This window comes from Pyrus communis, chromosome 10 (assembly GCF_041283825.1).
Source record: "Pyrus communis isolate YQ-2024b chromosome 10, ASM4128382v1, whole genome shotgun sequence".
Taxonomy (NCBI): Eukaryota; Viridiplantae; Streptophyta; class Magnoliopsida; order Rosales; family Rosaceae; genus Pyrus; species Pyrus communis.
Genome location: NC_142574.1, coordinates 24,540,910 through 24,560,000, shown reverse-complemented (window position 1 = coordinate 24,560,000; position 19,091 = coordinate 24,540,910). Strand labels below are relative to the sequence as shown.

At 38.6% G+C, this 19,091-nt stretch overlaps 1 protein-coding gene and 1 long non-coding RNA gene across 2 annotated transcripts; one reads left to right on the top strand and one right to left on the bottom strand.

Moving 5' to 3' along the window:
* Positions 1 to 672: 672 nt before the first annotated feature.
* LOC137729163 (putative BOI-related E3 ubiquitin-protein ligase 3) lies at positions 673 to 2,300 on the bottom strand. The gene is made up of 3 exons (XM_068468010.2): positions 1,993 to 2,300; positions 1,502 to 1,877; positions 673 to 1,368 (listed from the first exon to the last, which is right to left on the bottom strand). Exons 1-3 carry the CDS (start codon positions 2,046 to 2,048, stop codon positions 736 to 738), a joined length of 1,065 nt encoding a protein of 354 aa, XP_068324111.2. The 5' UTR covers positions 2,049 to 2,300; the 3' UTR covers positions 673 to 735.
* A 3,537-nt stretch (positions 2,301 to 5,837) lies between these two features.
* LOC148693762 (uncharacterized) lies at positions 5,838 to 9,071 on the top strand. The gene is made up of 3 exons (XR_015952167.1): positions 5,838 to 6,567; positions 7,267 to 7,325; positions 8,869 to 9,071. It is a non-coding gene; the product is annotated as an uncharacterized LOC148693762 (long non-coding RNA).
* Positions 9,072 to 19,091: the final 10,020 nt, after the last annotated feature.

The following is a 19,091-nucleotide window of genomic DNA, read 5'->3' as shown; positions in this document are numbered from 1 at the left end:
GCGCGCGCACGTCCGACGTGTCAGCTTTTGCCTCTCACCTGTCCCTTTCCTCGCCCCCTCTCTCGTTGACCCCACGCTTCGGAAGTCACGCGTGCCCGCGACGCCCTACCGTTTCCGGTTACCTAGTTGGTCTCGATAGAACAGCGGCAGCGGATTAAAACAAACAACGAAATACAACGAACGTATCACGTCCCTCACGTCAGCGGTCCCCACATACAACTCTGAGCCACCGCTCGCTAACATGCGCATCGCATCTGCCTGGTTAAAATGCGCCTCATTATCCATTTTTCTATCCAAAACTAAAACTATACAATTTAGGAAAACAATAAACAATGCAAACAAAAAATTGGAAGGGTTGAAATGTGCAATCTACTAGGTATTCACATAAATTATAACTAACGTTCAAATAATATTTATATTACATTCATGTAAATATTGTAGTCGATTCTGTTTTTCAGGACAGCAGAATTTTTTGATGGGTTTTTTTATCCCATGAAAGTTAAATTGTTTTCTGTGGTTTTTTAACTCATAAAGTTGCAACTGCTGTGGTGTCAATTGAGTTCTAAAGTGAGGTAAATGTGAATTAATCCAAGGATTTGAAGCCAACCTATGAACCTAACAAATTAATTATTAATTACTCACAAGAAAAATAATAAAGAAATTAAGAGAAAATTAGGAAGAACAGATTTGTATTGATGAAATTTGTATTTTTTTTGGGAGGTGAATTAATTTGATCTAAGACATGTTAACATGCACACTAGCGTTCTTGGCGGATTTACAGATGGGGCAAGTGTGCAGCGATGATCCGCACACCGTACACAAACAAAGGTGCCTACAGGGCAAAAGCAACACGCAGGCCTCCTCCGTCCCGCAACTCCTGCACAACCTACTTGTACTCGACCTGCATCCCCGGCTTGTACCTTCCTCCCCGCCAGGACCCTCCGTACCATTTGTACTAGTAGTACCCTTCACCGTGCGCCACCCATCTAACCCCACGACTCCGTCGTTTCGGCCTTCGTCGCCTCCGCTGCTTCCGCAGCATGACTGGGCGTCGTCCATGAGCGCGGTGGCGTTGGCGTCGTTTTGGTTGTTGTCGTCGTCCTTGGCCTGGTGTGCCAGGACCTGCTCGAGGTTGGTGCGGAGGGCATTGGCGGTGGCCTCGTTGGTCTGAGCGAGGTCGCGCCATATTTGATTCTCCATGCACAACGACTTGACCCGCTCTTCCAGCGCCCAGTTCAGCTTCCCAATTTTCTGAATTTCTTCCTCTTTTGCCCTCAGCCGCTTCACCACCCCCACCTCAATGGCATCTATTATCCGCCGCGCCTGCCGATTCCTCTTCTCCTCGACCTCCAATCTCACCTTCTCCATCTGCAAAATCGAAAAATAAACACATCCCAGATCAATATAACCGGATACAAAATACCCATCAAATAATCAAAACACCAAACACCAAATCCGTCCAAATCCGTCGAATTTCTAAGCTCTGTATTTTGGTACTTACGTGTTGGGAAATGAGACGGTCGACGTCGAACTGCTGCTGCTGCACGTGCAGAGAAATGTCCTCGCCGAGAAAAGAGAAAGCCCCGCAGTTCTTGTAGTTGGTTAACGGTGGAGTCGGGTGCGAAAACGAAGGGCTGAGGCCGTTGCCAATCGAGTCTCTGGACCGCTTTCTCGGGAGAGTGATCGGAACGTTGTAGGTGAGGCCGCTGTCGGATTTCATGGCGGAAGTCTTCGGCGGCATTATCGAATCGGCGATCACGTAGTTGTACGTCGGCAGCAGAGCCTCCCCCGCCACTCCTCCGGTGGATAACGGCACTCCGTACCCAATCTGAGTATTGTAAAGATTCGAGTTCCCTTGAATCTGGTTCATCATTTCCCTGAAAACGACAAAAAAATAACAGCAAAGCAATCAATTTTTTGCCCCGAAACATCAATATTAACAGACCCAGATGATAAAATACAGAGAAAAAGATGAGAGATTGTGAAAAGTACCTGTTGGGTATGAGTTGGGATGGAAAAAGATTGAGATGCCGGGCTTCAACAGCCATGGATTTTTATGGTGAAAAGAAAGGAGACGAAAGCAGCGGAAGCAAAGGAAGCGTTTTCTTCGGTTTTGCAAATTGGTGTGTCGATATGTATAGAGAGAGAGAGAGAGAGAGAAGCGTTATGGAGTTTGGCAGTGGTTCTTGTTTGGATTTGGTTTAATGGGTTTTTGGTGCTTCTTAAGAGAGAGGAGAGAGGAGAGTAGAGGAGAGGGAGGGAACAAGTGTGAGGAGGAAATGAACAAAAGGGCATGCAATAGAGATGGCGAGGATGGATGGGGGGTTTTATTTAGGGCTTGCTTTGGTTTATTAAAAAAAAAGGGAGAAAATTAAATTAAAAAATTAAAAAGATAAACCCAAAAAAAAAAAAAAGAGTGCAGTGTGAGAGTAAAGGTTAAAAAGGTGGAGAGAGAGAGAGAGCGAGAGAATCAGAGATATATATATATATATATATATATATATATATATGTGTGTGGATTTTGACCGTTTTGTCTATATTGGGATGCAGTTACCAGAAAGACCCTTCCGTATTGTGCTTGTTTTACTTGACTCCTAATTCGCAACCAACACAGTAACAGAGATCCGGTCAGTCCGTAATTTCAGCGATAACTGAGGGGCGTATCCGGAACGCCAACGCCTCGTCTTGCCCGTATCTGTTTTCCGGTCCTCCTCGCAGAAATAATTTATTACTTTTTACGTCGGTGATTAATCAAATGAAAAATAGAGAAAGTGATGTCGATAACTGACATTGTGGGCAGGGCATCTGCCACGCAGTACTTTGCCCACTGGGGCCCGCCACGGGACGGAATGCCAGGGGCCGCCACGTAGGCACAGCTATACTCCAAACGCCAAGTCACCCTACGGAGCCCGCCTGCCCCTCTGTTTTTGCCCATAAAAAAATTCAGTGAATTCACAACCGCAGCTGCAGCAAGTGTGGGGTCGGGTGGGCAGGGAACACGACGAACACTCATCCCTCCGAACACGTGCGAGGGGCCAGCGTGGACTTGCGGGGACCACCGAACTGACTTTTGTCAATCACAAGGCTAAAACTAAATAAATAATATTCTAATATTTTTTAATATTCTAAAATAATAATACATAAATAAGTAAAATATCAAAAAAGGTCAATTACCATATACAGAGGCCTGTGTGATTAAATTAATTAAAGGGGGACGTTGGGGGAGTACGGGTGGTACGCCTGGAGGGTGGGCCCATTTGGCAGTTTCTATTTTTACTCATGCGCATAGCATGGTACGTTTCGCTTTGTTTGGTTCAGCTTTGGACTGTATCTGCCACGTGGACACCATTTCCATTTTCTTATTGATGTGGTTGCAAAAACTTGCTAGTTCAATCTAAACCAAGAACAAACTTGAATTCCAACCAAATCAGAGCAACAATGAATCAAAGTCTTCATAAATTTGTCATTTTTTCTCTATTAAACCAAACTTGATGCGATAAATAGACGAACTGAGAGCAACAATTTGTTGACTTCCACATTGGCTTCACAAAAAGAAAAATAATAGTTTAAATATTCTAACCCTACTTCAACTAACATCGAGATTTTTTATGATAAAATTTCACACTTGACGATTGTGCAAGCTTTAATTATTAAGTTTGGGACAATATCGGTGTTGTTAGAAGTATGCCCTTTACTCATCTTTCTGATAATTCTACTTAATTCACAATCAATAATTCATTGAATTCTCCTTTCAGTTTCTATCCCACGGCTCCATGTTCGCTCTCCATGTGAAATTGTTCTTTCAGTTGGATTTTTTTTTTTTTTTTTGGGAGCCATGGCAACCGAAAAAAGAAAAAGAGGCTTTTGCTAGCTGCTTGTCGCTCCACACTCACTCTCCCAATCAAATCATCACACCCATTCGATTGATCTTAGTCTTTAGTAGGTCATGCATAGTTGTCTACGCACATGCGCTAATTGTCAAATGTTAATGCATGTGAATCGAATTCATCTAAATTCGTATAAAGTAAATTTTAGTTTTCATTAAATAATGTGTATTTTATCAACGCACATGCGATAGTTTTCAGCCATTAGCATGTGAATTAATCAAATTCATTTTAATTTGTATTGATGCGTGTCTAGGTTATCATAAAATATAAAAAAAACTAATAAAAATAGTTTGAAAACTTTGAATTTTAACGATAATGACAAAATAAAGGTTAAAGTGAATAGTACCATGATTAACTTTTAATGTAAAAATATGATTTTTCGTTAAAATAAACAATACTGAGAATTTTTCATTAAAGTTTCCAAAAATATATACATGCAACGGTAAGGACGTTTTATTTTCATTCGTCATACATGTCCACGTGTGTTGTGCATGCACGTGAGATCTTAACTAACAGTCGCACGTGTGTGGGCAACAATTTTTAATATTTACCGCTATTTCTAAAATTCTGTTTGCCTATTCAATTAAAATCAGAGTTACATCCGAATCCTTTTATCTTTGTCAATATACGGCACGTAAAATGTTATTCCGAGTCTCTAGAAATCAATGTGAAGTGAAAGTTGCATAACATGACATGTTTACGTACATGTATAGGAAATTAAACGGCACATAGTCCAAAAACAATTTGTTTCACACAAACCTCTATATTAAAGTGTCACACATTCGGATTCAAATATCTTCGAGTGTATAATAAATTTGTTTGACGAAAAAAAAAAAAGTTTAATAAAATTTGACAAAAGAAGAATGCTACGTATAAGAAAATCATAATGATCACGTCTCTATAGGCTACAATATGGCTACAATTGAAGCTTTAATTTTCCAAATTTGACAACAACCAATAAAAATACTTTATTTTTTTATTAAATATTTTTTGGTACCACATCAACTTGATAAATATAATTCCATCGCTTTTGTGAAAACTTTTAGCTGTTTGAGGATAAGGGTTCATTTTCTGCAAATGTTATTGGTGTTTCGAATGTTCATTTTCTACAAATGTTAGTGCATCAAATATTGGTTCCTTAGACAAAAACAACCGAATATTTTGTTGCATAATATACCTCGCATCCTTTATGTTTTCACGTGACATAATGTTTGAGCTTATCTTAATTTAGCGGTGGACAATGGATGAGAATAAATGTTCATTTAACTTTTGTTGTTTTACTTTATCATTCACCGTTGGTTAGAATTGGCACGATATGTGAACAATTTTCTTGAATTATCGAGTCTAGAAGAACAGAACTGCTGACTTGGACATTTTCTAATCTACTATTTTCTAAAACTTAAAGAAAATATTACAAATCAATTAGAATTAATTTATTGCTTCCCATATTAGAGCCATACTTTTTGCATCTAAAATATTTCCTTCCATTTTAAGCATGCATCTTGACCAAATCTACATTTGACAGCATGCCAATCAATCCCAACTAATTTTTCTGAATTTTCAAAGTTCAAGCTTCATCTGATTAAATTAGTATAAAATGTAGAACCTAGTGAATAAAATTTGTTCCATTTCGGACTTATCCAGTTGCGCTTTAATTCCTTGAGATTGCTTGGTGTTATTTCCGCATAATTGTGAATTAGTAATCAAGTTTTGTTAATTTAGGAAAAACGTTGCTGCTAAGATTGGATTAACAAGGATGCAACTTTGTAGGTGGTCACGATGTTGACCCTAAAGAAAAGCATGAAGATACCAATAATAGTTGATGGATGCTCATAAGCGATATAAAGGGAAATACTCAGTAGTTATGTTATAATTTAGTCTCCTATGTTACGTTTTTACATTTTTACACTAAATTGAGGAGAAATTTTACAGTAAGTGTGACAACCCGTTCCAAATTTTACGTTTTTATTTTATTTTAAAAGCGTGAATTTACGAAATTGCCCTAGAGGCAAGGACTTTGACTTCCGTTGACCATCGACTTGAAAGATGTGGGACTTATTCTTTTAGCATATCCTCGTAGTACTCATTGGTACGAACTTATAGGCGAAAGCCGTTTGCGAGTCCGGATTATAACGGTATAGTTACGGACGTTCGAAATTGGTTATTCAAGGTTAGTGTTTATTTAAATTAAATCCCCACTTTGTGGGGGAAGCCAAATCAGAAATGGAGGGAGAAAAGAAAAAAAAAAGAAAAAAAAGAGGAAATGGGTTTTCGTCCACCCGCACCCACCGCGGGAGCCCATGTTCCAAGGCCGATTCCGGCCAACTCCGGTGGAGTTTTTCGATGCCACCACCACCATCTTGAAGCTCTCATTCCCCTCTACAAAACCCACCCAAGAACCACCTTGATTAACCATGGTATGGAGCGGTTTGAGGCCACGAAAGTTGACGAAAATCAATGGTGCTCCGGCCACCCTTTTCGATTTTCCGGCAAATCGGCAAAGCGATGGCCGATGCCACCACTTGGGCTTTGTAGCCCATCATCCCAGGAGCAAAACCCAACCAACCTTGACCCCGTTGGACCACCGTGGACGACGAATCGACGTCGGGAAGTTTTAGGCACCCGCCGGCTTCGTGGGAAAAATTGACCATCTTCCGTCCACTTTTGGACTTCGTGGCAGGTATGAAAGTTGCTCCACTCACTGAGATCTTCATTTCTGTGAAGTTTGAGAATTTTTGGAAATAGTTGGATTTTCCGGCGAGTCGGGGCGGCCGACCGCCACCCGCGGCGGCGCGTGCGGCGGCGCGTGGCCAGTGGGCCACCAATGTTATTTTTAGGCTATGTAAAATGTCTTGAATTCAGTTTTTTCATTTGAATGACGTAGGTTGATCGTTGGAACCTAAATTCGTTATGATACGTTACTTGATAAAAATGTGAATCGATGATCCGACCGTTGGATCGTCATCAAAATTGGATACATTATAATATGTAATATTTAAAGATTATAGGAATTTACGGATCGGGAATCCGACTTACGGATCTTCCTGAATTGGATTTGTAAGTTAGTAAAATAAATGTTCACGGCCACTTGTTTTAGGCAATTGACGGAGATCTGACCGTTGGATCGTAATGAAATTTTAATATGTTATTCTAGAAACATATTGTGGATCGTTGGGAGTTGTGGATTGAAAATCTGATATGCGGATCTTCCGGGTCAAGTTATACAGGGTTGTAAACCCTACCGTCGATCTTTGATCGACGGTTGACTTGTGGTCAATGGGTATCAAACTATTTTAGAATGTCGTTGAGGTTGTGTTTTATGTGAATTACGTACTCTTCGGATAAGAGTTCTGAGATGTGATTTGATAATTGGTCACAGGGACCAATCATTCAGGACGCCTCGATGTGTGCGCTAGAGAATCATAGCGTGGACTCCAGGTAAGTGGATCTTTTCATTTTTATCGTACATATTATTGACAGTTCTATCGACACTTTTAAATTGATTAGGTACATTACTTTCATATATAATTATTGTGAATGCTTGAAGTACCTATATGAACTACGAATGGCTTGATCCCTATTTAGGGTACGTAGGCAGTCTAACGAGACGTTAGATGCAGCCATAAAATATTTGAGACAAAAGCCTTGCTTGGGAAATTGAGTAAGGCGAAGGAAATTGGTAAAGGCAAGTTTTAGTTTTATGAATTAGTTAGCTAAATTAATGTTAATTGGGTCGTCATGGATAATTATCCCTGAAAATAAGTAGTTTGGGAGTAATGCGTTATTGATTCTACACTTCTCACTGTATTGTTTATAATTGAACATGCTACGACATGGTTGAGTATTAGATTGCATCATAGTATATCAATATGTATATTACTTGCATATAATTATTGGAAATGCTTTCAAGTGCAAAGGTGAACTCAGGACACCCAGGTAAGTTCAGGTGAGTTTATGGTACTAGTTGAATCGATTGCGTTATAGCATGACTACAGTTATGTATTAGGCAACTTCGATACTGTCGTACTGGTTGCCATGAGTTGCACATGTTATATTGAGATGCATTGAGAGCTCATAAACCTGCACCCCGGTGTTAGTGCTCCCGCCCGTGGCCAGGGCACAGTCCTTCACGTGATCTTCACCTCCCGCACCTTATGCTCACCTTGGATTCAAGGTAGGTGCACAGGCCTGTCGTACAGACCACTTTAGGTGGTTCCGACTCGTAGGTGACCCGCGATTATTCGCCCAGTCTTCACGTGATCGTAGCACTTGAGCGTATTTATTTACACCCAGTCCTGTCGTACAGACCACTTTAGGTGGTTCCGACTCGTGTGCAGGTATACTTATTGAGCTATACGCTAGCCAGGATTGATGAGATATGGATAAGTCGTACAGGTCACTAGAGGTGACTCCGACTTATATGCTAGCCAGGATTGATGAGATATGGATAAGTCGTACAGGTCACTATAGGTGACTCCGACTTATATGCTAGCCATGATTAATGAGATATGGATAAGTCGTACAGGTCACTATAGGTGACTCCGACTTATATGCTAGCCAGGATTGATGAGATATGAATAAGTCGTACAGGTCACTATAGGTGACTCCGACTTATATGCTAGCCAGGATTGATGAGATATGGATAAGTCGTACAGGTCACTATAGGTGACTCCGACTTATATGCTAGCCATGATTGATGAGATACGAATAAGTTGTACATGCCATTTTAGATGACTCTGACTGATATATCACTTTGTATTGATTTAGTTCATTTGGCCTACTTATTAATGTATGGTGGATTTGATGGCAAACCGTGGTTTTGGTCATTTCTGAGTATGGTTTGGATATATGTATATATGTTGTACTGTCTTATGGAAAACGATACGGATTTTACATTTAGGGGCATTACTTTTAGAGAGGTAGTAACTTTGGGAGGCTTGGTTTTATTGCTTACTCACACCTTCTGTTTGGTGCCCTCCAGGTTTTAGCTGCTGAGTTTGTATCGACAAGAATCTGTGGCGAATCTTAGTATTGATGGATTTTTTTTAGGGTATGATTCTTACCCATACTACTGTACCTTACTTATGCTCTGACATCGCGTGTGAAATGGGTTCGCTCCCACTCGTAGCGCACTCTGGTACTTAGACACTTTTAGATTCAAATTTATTCACTTTTTGTACACTATCACATTTTTTGGCTTCGTCACCTTCCAGGTGTCGGCCAGCACAGCTCGATTCAGGGTCCAAGTGGACTTTCTGGGTCGGGGTGTGTCAGTTTGGTATCAGAGCATATGTTGGGCAGTATTGTGTTCATCACACGCGTGATGTGAGCACTCTTGGTTTTGTGTTTGACGTTCAAATGATGCCACCTCGTCGAATATGGAAAAGTATGCTAACTTTTCTTAAGTTTTGGACAATTATGTTGTCTTCACGACATTTTATAAAATCATTTTGGCGGTTGTCCTTAGAATTAAAACGAAGATTTTCCTTGTGGAGGAAAGGTATAAAAGTGAGGCGAGTTGATGGCCTAAGTAAATGTTTTGATAATCATGTATCGCCAGAGATATTACCAAATAATTCTATCATTGTCCTACCGCCGTTAGTATTGATTCTTTAAAGATTGGAAATCTTAGTTAGTCTTGATTTCTTAGTAACATTTCGCGGAAGATCATCTGAGGGATAATTATTGGTCGGTCCCTATTAGCACTAATATCTTCAAGCATACTTGGGTTCATGTTGGATCTTTAGGAGGAAGATCGAATGTCGATGAAGTCTTTTTGGAAGTAGATCTTAGGCAAGGTCTTTTTCTAGCATTGGGATTTTTCAATCAACGCTATTCCAGATTTTTGCTTTTGTGGTTGTACTTATTAAATGGGTGAGAATTGGCTTGCGAATGTAAGTTGTCATATCCTGGGAGTTGTAGAAATCCGAAAAGCAATCATCAAATCCTCCTCGGATCAATGAACTACTTCGCTTGAGCCGAATAAATTAGGATTGTGGAAGCTTAGGAATAAGCTTTGCAATAGGACGGTAAACTCATGATTGTTGTTTTTACCCTATCACATATTTAGGTAAACGAAAACCCTTTGACTAACCACCTCTCGATCACTTTCATAGACATTAGAATCGAAATGCGGGATGATATCTCACTGTTAGATTGTTATAAGTGTCGAGGAAACTGTAAAGACCTTTTAGTTCGTGTCGTAGAGTTGGTTAGTAGTACTGTAAATTTCGAGGACGTATACTTTTGGCGTCATATCCCAAAAATCCTACCGCGGATACCACCGCATTGTTAAGTTGGTATGGCAACATGACGGAGTATTGCTTTTACTTTTCACGATTAGAATTGTTTGAAACGAACCATCTTATTCATTTACCTAAAGTCAACAGTCATCACCTTATTTCGCAGGTTAAATGACACTTCTCGGTGGAGATTTTGATGATGCATGATGATTGTCGATTGATGTGATAAGTCAATTCGGATTCAGACTTTCTTAGTATGTTAACGCTTATGTTTCTCGGTGGTAGAACCGCTAAAGATGAACCATCATACTTCTGACCTAGAATTAACAATTTCTAATTTCATTGGAATATTGATTGGGACTCTTATGTAGAAAAGTGTGTCCAAATCTTCATTGATCTTAGAACTTTTTATTACATTTACTTTTTGGAACAAGCTAAGTTCTGTCAGAGGCAATAGTAGAATTAAATTAGCATCTATGAGTGCACAATCGTGTATCTACTCTCGCACACTTCCAACATGTCATATTTTATTTAGTTGGGAAATATGAGTATTGATATAGAGTTACCTTTAATCTAACAAGAAATGGTTCAAATGATTTTAATCATTTTGTATGAATGGAGTTAGGAAATATCTTTTTATATGCGCAGTTCGAGATATGTGGTATATGTAAAGAATGTGAAATTCATTAATCGTGATGCTAAACCAATGATACGCTTATATGATGTTCTAATTGGTGGTTGTTTACTTAAGTAGAAAACAATATTCTTCTTGCTCTAAAAATTGAAGTATTGGCAATAGTTATTTCCTTAAAATGGGTGTTGAAATTTCAACAACAAGACACTTGTGAAGACCACTAAGATAGAAGTGGGATGTAGTCAACCTCTTCGGGTGATGTGATTTAGAAGTTCCCTTTGTGACGTGATCAAAAGTGGAAGTAGGGAAGAGATAAAATCAAGGCTTCCTTTGATGTGTTTTAAATGAATCCTCACTCTAGATGGACCTTGCTTTTGATTAATGTCGTGGGGATATGGAGGATATAGAGTTCAAACTTCCTTGGGCAACTACAATTTTCTAATTGCGTCCAGAGGACGATGACTTTTTGAGAAAACTACTCCTAGACTTCTATACAAATTCAACAAATAGAAACCTGACAAGATTATCATCTTGGTGTATTTATATTTCATCGTGTTACATGTTTCACTTCCAAGCCTTTGGAAGTCGTTATGAAGGTTTTGAGTATTGGAAGTTGTTCAGTATCGCATTTCTAACCCTAGATTAACGATTAGTTTGAAATGAGTTACTCAGACCTTTGTGGACGAGTTGCATCTTGTTTGTCCCACCAGTAGCATGGTTGCAGTATATCTTTATCTCCATTCTAGTCATTTGTAACCATAGTTACAATTTCGGGTTAACTATGGTATCATTGGGGTTGATGTATGGAGATTTTACGCACATCGCATATTTAATGGACGCATACTTTTGTTAGAATTATGGGTAACTACGGTTACATTCCTGTTTAGGAGTATGGTATCCTTCGAAATATAATACAAATATTGTATGTGCAGCTTGTGATTTACAACAGATTATTGCGAACAAATTGAGATTGTGATGTAGAAAATTTATGTTATTGATGATGTTGCCTCAGAAGGTAGTGAATGAGTACGATCGAGGCTGGTATGTGTATTTTCCATTGAGGGGCAAGATGGTAATATTGCACCCTCGGGAATTGTTACTTGCTTATCAAGACGACAGTGAATTGTCGATATTGTGAACTGCATACCATAATATTAATAACTTATTCGTTGGGTTATTAAGCAAATAAACAAGTAGATTATTCTACGTTAATATTTGTATTTACTTATTTAATTCGTTAATTGTTGTTTAGGCTTGACCCAAAAATACTACATGCTAAATTGCGAAGTGCGTTATGCTTTGAACACGTTTATGTAAAAGAGAAGGAAAGTAGGAATTTGGAGGCATGAAAGAAGAGTCATAACACTCCGATAATGACGGAATGTCATCCTCTTTTATGTAGTCGCTATAACTTGATATCTTCCTCGTGTATGTATTTACATGCATATATCTCTTTAATTTTGAGTATTCTACATTCGACTGATGATTTTAAATTTCGAGGACGAAATTTTCTTAAGGTGGGTAGATTGTGACAACCCGTTCCAAATTTTACGTTTTTATTTTATTTTAAAAGCGTGAATTTACGAAATTGCCCTAGAGGCAAGGACTTTGACTTCCGTTGACCATCGACTTGAAAGATGTGGGACTTATTCTTTTAGCATATCCTCGTAGTACTCATTGGTACGAACTTATAGGCGAAAGCCGTTTGCGAGTCCGGATTATAACGGTATAGTTACGGACGTTCGAAATTGGTTATTCAAGGTTAGTGTTTATTTAAATTAAATCCCCACTTTGTGGGGGAAGCCAAATCAGAAATGGAGGGAGAAAAGAAAAAAAAAAGAAAAAAAAGAGGAAATGGGTTTTCGTCCACCCGCACCCACCGCGGGAGCCCATGTTCCAAGGCCGATTCCGGCCAACTCCGGTGGAGTTTTTCGATGCCACCACCACCATCTTGAAGCTCTCATTCCCCTCTACAAAACCCACCCAAGAACCACCTTGATTAACCATGGTATGGAGCGGTTTGAGGCCACGAAAGTTGACGAAAATCAATGGTGCTCCGGCCACCCTTTTCGATTTTCCGGCAAATCGGCAAAGCGATGGCCGATGCCACCACTTGGGCTTTGTAGCCCATCATCCCAGGAGCAAAACCCAACCAACCTTGACCCCGTTGGACCACCGTGGACGACGAATCGACGTCGGGAAGTTTTAGGCACCCGCCGGCTTCGTGGGAAAAATTGACCATCTTCCGTCCACTTTTGGACTTCGTGGCAGGTATGAAAGTTGCTCCACTCACTGAGATCTTCATTTCTGTGAAGTTTGAGAATTTTTGGAAATAGTTGGATTTTCCGGCGAGTCGGGGCGGCCGACCGCCACCCGCGGCGGCGCGTGCGGCGGCGCGTGGCCAGTGGGCCACCAATGTTATTTTTAGGCTATGTAAAATGTCTTGAATTCAGTTTTTTCATTTGAATGACGTAGGTTGATCGTTGGAACCTAAATTCGTTATGATACGTTACTTGATAAAAATGTGAATCGATGATCCGACCGTTGGATCGTCATCAAAATTGGATACATTATAATATGTAATATTTAAAGATTATAGGAATTTACGGATCGGGAATCCGACTTACGGATCTTCCTGAATTGGATTTGTAAGTTAGTAAAATAAATGTTCACGGCCACTTGTTTTAGGCAATTGACGGAGATCTGACCGTTGGATCGTAATGAAATTTTAATATGTTATTCTAGAAACATATTGTGGATCGTTGGGAGTTGTGGATTGAAAATCTGATATGCGGATCTTCCGGGTCAAGTTATACAGGGTTGTAAACCCTACCGTCGATCTTTGATCGACGGTTGACTTGTGGTCAATGGGTATCAAACTATTTTAGAATGTCGTTGAGGTTGTGTTTTATGTGAATTACGTACTCTTCGGATAAGAGTTATGAGATGTGATTTGATAATTGGTCACAGGGACCAATCATTCAGGACGCCTCGATGTGTGCGCTAGAGAATCATAGCGTGGACTCCAGGTAAGTGGATCTTTTCCTTTTTATCGTACATATTATTGACAGTTCTATCGACACTTTTAAATTGATTAGGTACATTACTTTCATATATAATTATTGTGAATGCTTGAAGTACCTATATGAACTACGAATGGCTTGATCCCTATTTAGGGTACGTAGGCAGTCTAACGAGACGTTAGATGCAGCCATAAAATATTTGAGACAAAAGCCTTGCTTGGGAAATTGAGTAAGGCGAAGGAAATTGGTAAAGGCAAGTTTTAGTTTTATGAATTAGTTAGCTAAATTAATGTTAATTGGGTCGTCATGGATAATTATCCCTGAAAATAAGTAGTTTGGGAGTAATGCGTTATTGATTCTACACTTCTCACTGTATTGTTTATAATTGAACATGCTACGACATGGTTGAGTATTAGATTGCATCATAGTATATCAATATGTATATTACTTGCATATAATTATTGGAAATGCTTTCAAGTGCAAAGGTGAACTCAGGACACCCAGGTAAGTTCAGGTGAGTTTATGGTACTAGTTGAATCGATTGCGTTATAGCATGACTACAGTTATGTATTAGGCAACTTCGATACTGTCGTACTGGTTGCCATGAGTTGCACATGTTATATTGAGATGCATTGAGAGCTCATAAACCTGCACCCCGGTGTTAGTGCTCCCGCCCGTGGCCAGGGCACAGTCCTTCACGTGATCTTCACCTCCCGCACCTTATGCTCACCTTGGATTCAAGGTAGGTGCACAGGCCTGTCGTACAGACCACTTTAGGTGGTTCCGACTCGTAGGTGACCCGCGATTATTCGCCCAGTCTTCACGTGATCGTAGCACTTGAGCGTATTTATTTACACCCAGTCCTGTCGTACAGACCACTTTAGGTGGTTCCGACTCGTGTGCAGGTATACTTATTGAGCTATACGCTAGCCAGGATTGATGAGATATGGATAAGTCGTACAGGTCACTAGAGGTGACTCCGACTTATATGCTAGCCAGGATTGATGAGATATGGATAAGTCGTACAGGTCACTATAGGTGACTCCGACTTATATGCTAGCCAGGATTGATGAGATATGGATAAGTCGTACAGGTCACTATAGGTGACTCCGACTTATATGCTAGCCATGATTAATGAGATATGGATAAGTCGTACATGTCACTATAGGTGACTCCGACTTATATGCTAGCCAGGATTGATGAGATATGAATAAGTCGTACAGGTCACTATAGGTGACTCCGACTTATATGCTAGCCAGGATTGATGAGATATGGATAAGTCGTACAGGTCACTATAGGTGACTCCGACTTATATGCTAGCCATGATTGATGAGATACGAATAAGTTGTACATGCCATTTTAGATGACTCTGACTGATATATCACTTTGTATTGATTTAGTTCATTTGGCCTACTTATTAATGTATGGTGGATTTGATGGCAAACCGTGGTTTTGGTCATTTCTGAGTATGGTTTGGATATATGTATATATGTTGTACTGTCTTATGGAAAACGATACGGATTTTACATTTAGGGGCATTACTTTTAGAGAGGTAGTAACTTTGGGAGGCTTGGTTTTATTGCTTACTCACACCTTCTGTTTGGTGCCCTCCAGGTTTTAGCTGCTGAGTTTGTATCGACAAGAATCTGTGGCGAATCTTAGTATTGATGGATTTTTTTTAGGGTATGATTCTTACCCATACTACTGTACCTTACTTATGCTCTGACATCGCGTGTGAAATGGGTTCGCTCCCACTCGTAGCGCACTCTGGTACTTAGACACTTTTAGATTCAAATTTATTCACTTTTTGTACACTATCACATTTTTTGGCTTCGTCACCTTCCAGGTGTCGGCCAGCACAGCTCGATTCAGGGTCCAAGTGGACTTTCTGGGTCGGGGTGTGTCAGTAAGAAATCTCATTTCAAGTCACAAGATATGTGGATAAAACATACTATATCTTACAAAAACTAGCTTATTTCCTTTATTGAGTTTATGAGTATCTAATATTTACTTATGAATCAGCCTTTCGAATTTTATATATAACACGTCATAAGTTTAATTCTTAATTAGTCACCCTGCTACATGACATGACAATTCTACTGCTTTTTTCTTCAAACTACAACCATAAAGTAAGTACCCAAGAAAAGGAGATGTTATCTTTTGTAATTATTTAATCATGTGACAAGTTTTTATGAAACGAATGACTAAGGTCGTCTTTAAGATTTCGAAGGCTCTGTGCCACATTTGACACATGTTTTTGTGGGGTTACTCTGTAATATTTCAATGATCCGAACCATCCATCTTTTATGTCTTACCTCAAAGATTATAGTTATAAAAAATCACTTAAATTCGAAACCAGGTAAACATTTGATTAAATCTAGTGTTTTTTACGAACTGCATTGGTCCATTTTTTTATGACAAATAAATGTTTTCATGATTTTGGATTTATCTAACTTTTTGCAAGGATGGTCTTTAAATGATGTACTAAAATATAGACTGTTCAGATAGCTGAATTAAATTACAAAGTGGTCCTTAAAAAATAGGTGTCAAATGTATGTTCCCGGATTTTAACTATATATATATATAGTTAGATGGCGAAAATATTTTAGGATTCCATACGATTGAACCTCTCACTCCTCCTTAAATCGCTATTGTGAATGTCACAAGTAGATTTATAAAATAGTTGCAAGAGAGAATCCCTAGTTACACAGTTTATAATAAAATGATGAACACTCATTCAAAATTGGCTTTCGCTTACCAATCTGTCTCACGCCCTACTCTTCCTCCACATCACCTAGATCATGGCACGTTTCTTCTTAATTAGTTAGGCAAAGAAAAATGTGTAAATGTTACGAAACCCCAGCATTCTAACATATGCAAAGAGATACCCACTAGCCTGTGTGGTCGATATGCATATAGGATAAATGAATATAAAATATATAGCTAGGAAATATTCATGTACTATAATATATACCCTCTTGATGTATCTAAACCCCATACGGCCATGCCCTACCGCTCTCCCTCCTTAATAATTCGATGCTATCAAATCATCGTACCAAGACATCGAAGATGTACCTTTCTCATAAAAATATGTAAATAATATTTTTTTTAAAAGCAAGACAACGGGGTGACAATGGCATTCATTATTGCCACCCATAATTATTGAATAGAACGATATTGTCAAGGCAAATTGCATCACGGTTAAGCAACTATAGTTTTCTTTTACTTAATTAAATTAGAAATGTTATTTTAGTCACTCGGTAATCAAGTAATACATGGCCATTTTTCGATTTGATATCGTCTAAAAGAATTAAAGTTATTTAGATTCATATAAAATGACGAATAAATGAATATGTATTTAGTGTTTGAATCTCTATTCTTAATATCAAATCAAACGGGAAGTGATTATAAATCATTGACCGTCAAAAGGTCAAGAGAACACGACTCTAAAAAAATAGTTTGCAACATTTTCATTTATTCGTCATTTAATCAGTAACTTCAATCAAGGAGACAAAATAACAAACAGATCTGTCATTTAATCAGTGACCAAAAGCTTTGCCACTAAGTTAATCAATTAAAGTAGCCAACAAGCTAGGGTTCCGCAACTTTGATCCTGCACATAATCTCTCATTTGCGGAAGATTTGAGGAGGCATAATCTGACATTATTAACAACTTTTCATTAATCTGTTGGTTTTTTTAATGAGTACACTGTATTAACAACAATTATCCTTGTTTAGTACAAATATAACATTATTCAGAGACTTAATTAAAAGGAATTGTTATTAGCACTCCAAAAATCTCATTGTACACTCCTCATAAGTGTAATTTTCTTTCTAATTATAGAAAGTTTGAAGTGCAAAATGAGATTTTTTGAGTGCTAATAACAATTCCCTAATTAAATAGTAATTTTACACAAACCCACATGGTTAATGTTATTATCTCTTTGGTATGATATAATGTTGCATGATCTAGCAGGGCATGCCGTACAGACAGAGTCACAAGGCATATCCAGCATGGCATCCTAATCTTCGATCTTCTCGAGTTTTCTTTGGCATAATTCAGGCTGCTTAATCACGATAGTTTAGTTTTAATTAAAAACGTTGGACCACAAATAGACACTAGTTTGTTTTCTTTTCTTTTCAATTAAAGACTAATGAGAAGAATATAAGACAAGGCTAAGGCACACAATAGCAAATCAAAATCAACTTTGATGGTTGAGTAACGAATAATCAAGAGAGACGATATTAAAATCTCGTTTTTGGTTGGTACATGAAGTTTGAAAATGCGACCATGGATGATATATTGCTACTAGAGATTATCTTCTTCAGACTACTAATAAAGAATCTACAGAGATAAATGTGTGTGGGGGAGACTCAAAACGAGCTACTAACTGCCCTTTACGAGGGAAGTGTTGTCCTCCCTATTGATTGAAGATTGTTTATTCAGGATAACCGTTACCTGAGCAGATGCGTTCATCAAATTTTGGTTTACCGCATAAATTGAGAGACAACGTTTACTGAACAAACCATATATTCAAATAGAAATAAGGTAGAATGTTCTATTACTATATAGTCTTGTATCTTATGTTTTCAATCTAAATTATGTATTTAAACAACTATATAATCAATGATCTGATACAAATTCTCTGGCAACATAATTTTTTTTTTTTTTTTTTTTTGAACATCTATCTCCATTTTACTCTTACTAATTAATTTGGAAAATATAGCTTGATCTACTACTTATTATATTAATCCCGTCATTATATGATATTTAAAAAGAAAAATGCTAAAGTTAGGTAATAGTCCTACCCTATTAGCCTCGAATTCGATCATACAATTAAACAATCGGTTCGAAACTTCATGAAAGAGAGAGAAAAAGATACCATGTCATGAACAAGAGAAATGAAGCATGAGTGATTCCCTCTCCACCTCTCCACCTTTCATCATCTTTCTCTTTCATTGTAGCTCTATTATTGCCGACCCAACCGCATCGACCATTATTTGGCTTAACCACTACCGAAATCCAAAAAGCATGCATCAAAAGTAATAAAAAGTTATAACAAAAACACTACAACCAATAATATTACATTTTGATTGCTTTCCCTTGTAAGAAAAGATATACAAAATCTAACTGCCTAGAAATATAGTTGTTGGAAATTCAACGGCCAGGAAATGACTCACGTCATCCCCAATTTTGAAGGGTTAAGTGCGCTTGCAGCTCGGGCCCCAACTGCATTTTTTGTTGATCCACTCGCTGTTCTCGGCGTGTGTAATCCATGGGCCTGGCGCAAAACAAATATTTAGA

Bases quoted from the DNA above. Each gene is read 5' to 3' on its own strand.
- LOC137729163 (XM_068468010.2), bottom strand. From the start codon at position 2,048: ATGGCTGTTGAAGCCCGGCATCTCAATCTTTTTCCATCCCAACTCATA. The intron at 1,878-1,992 runs GTACTTTTCACA...TGTCGTTTTCAG, and splicing joins TCCCAACTCATACCCAACAG to GGAAATGATGAACCAGATTC. The intron at 1,369-1,501 runs GTAAGTACCAAA...TCGATTTTGCAG, and splicing joins ACCGTCTCATTTCCCAACAC to ATGGAGAAGGTGAGATTGGA.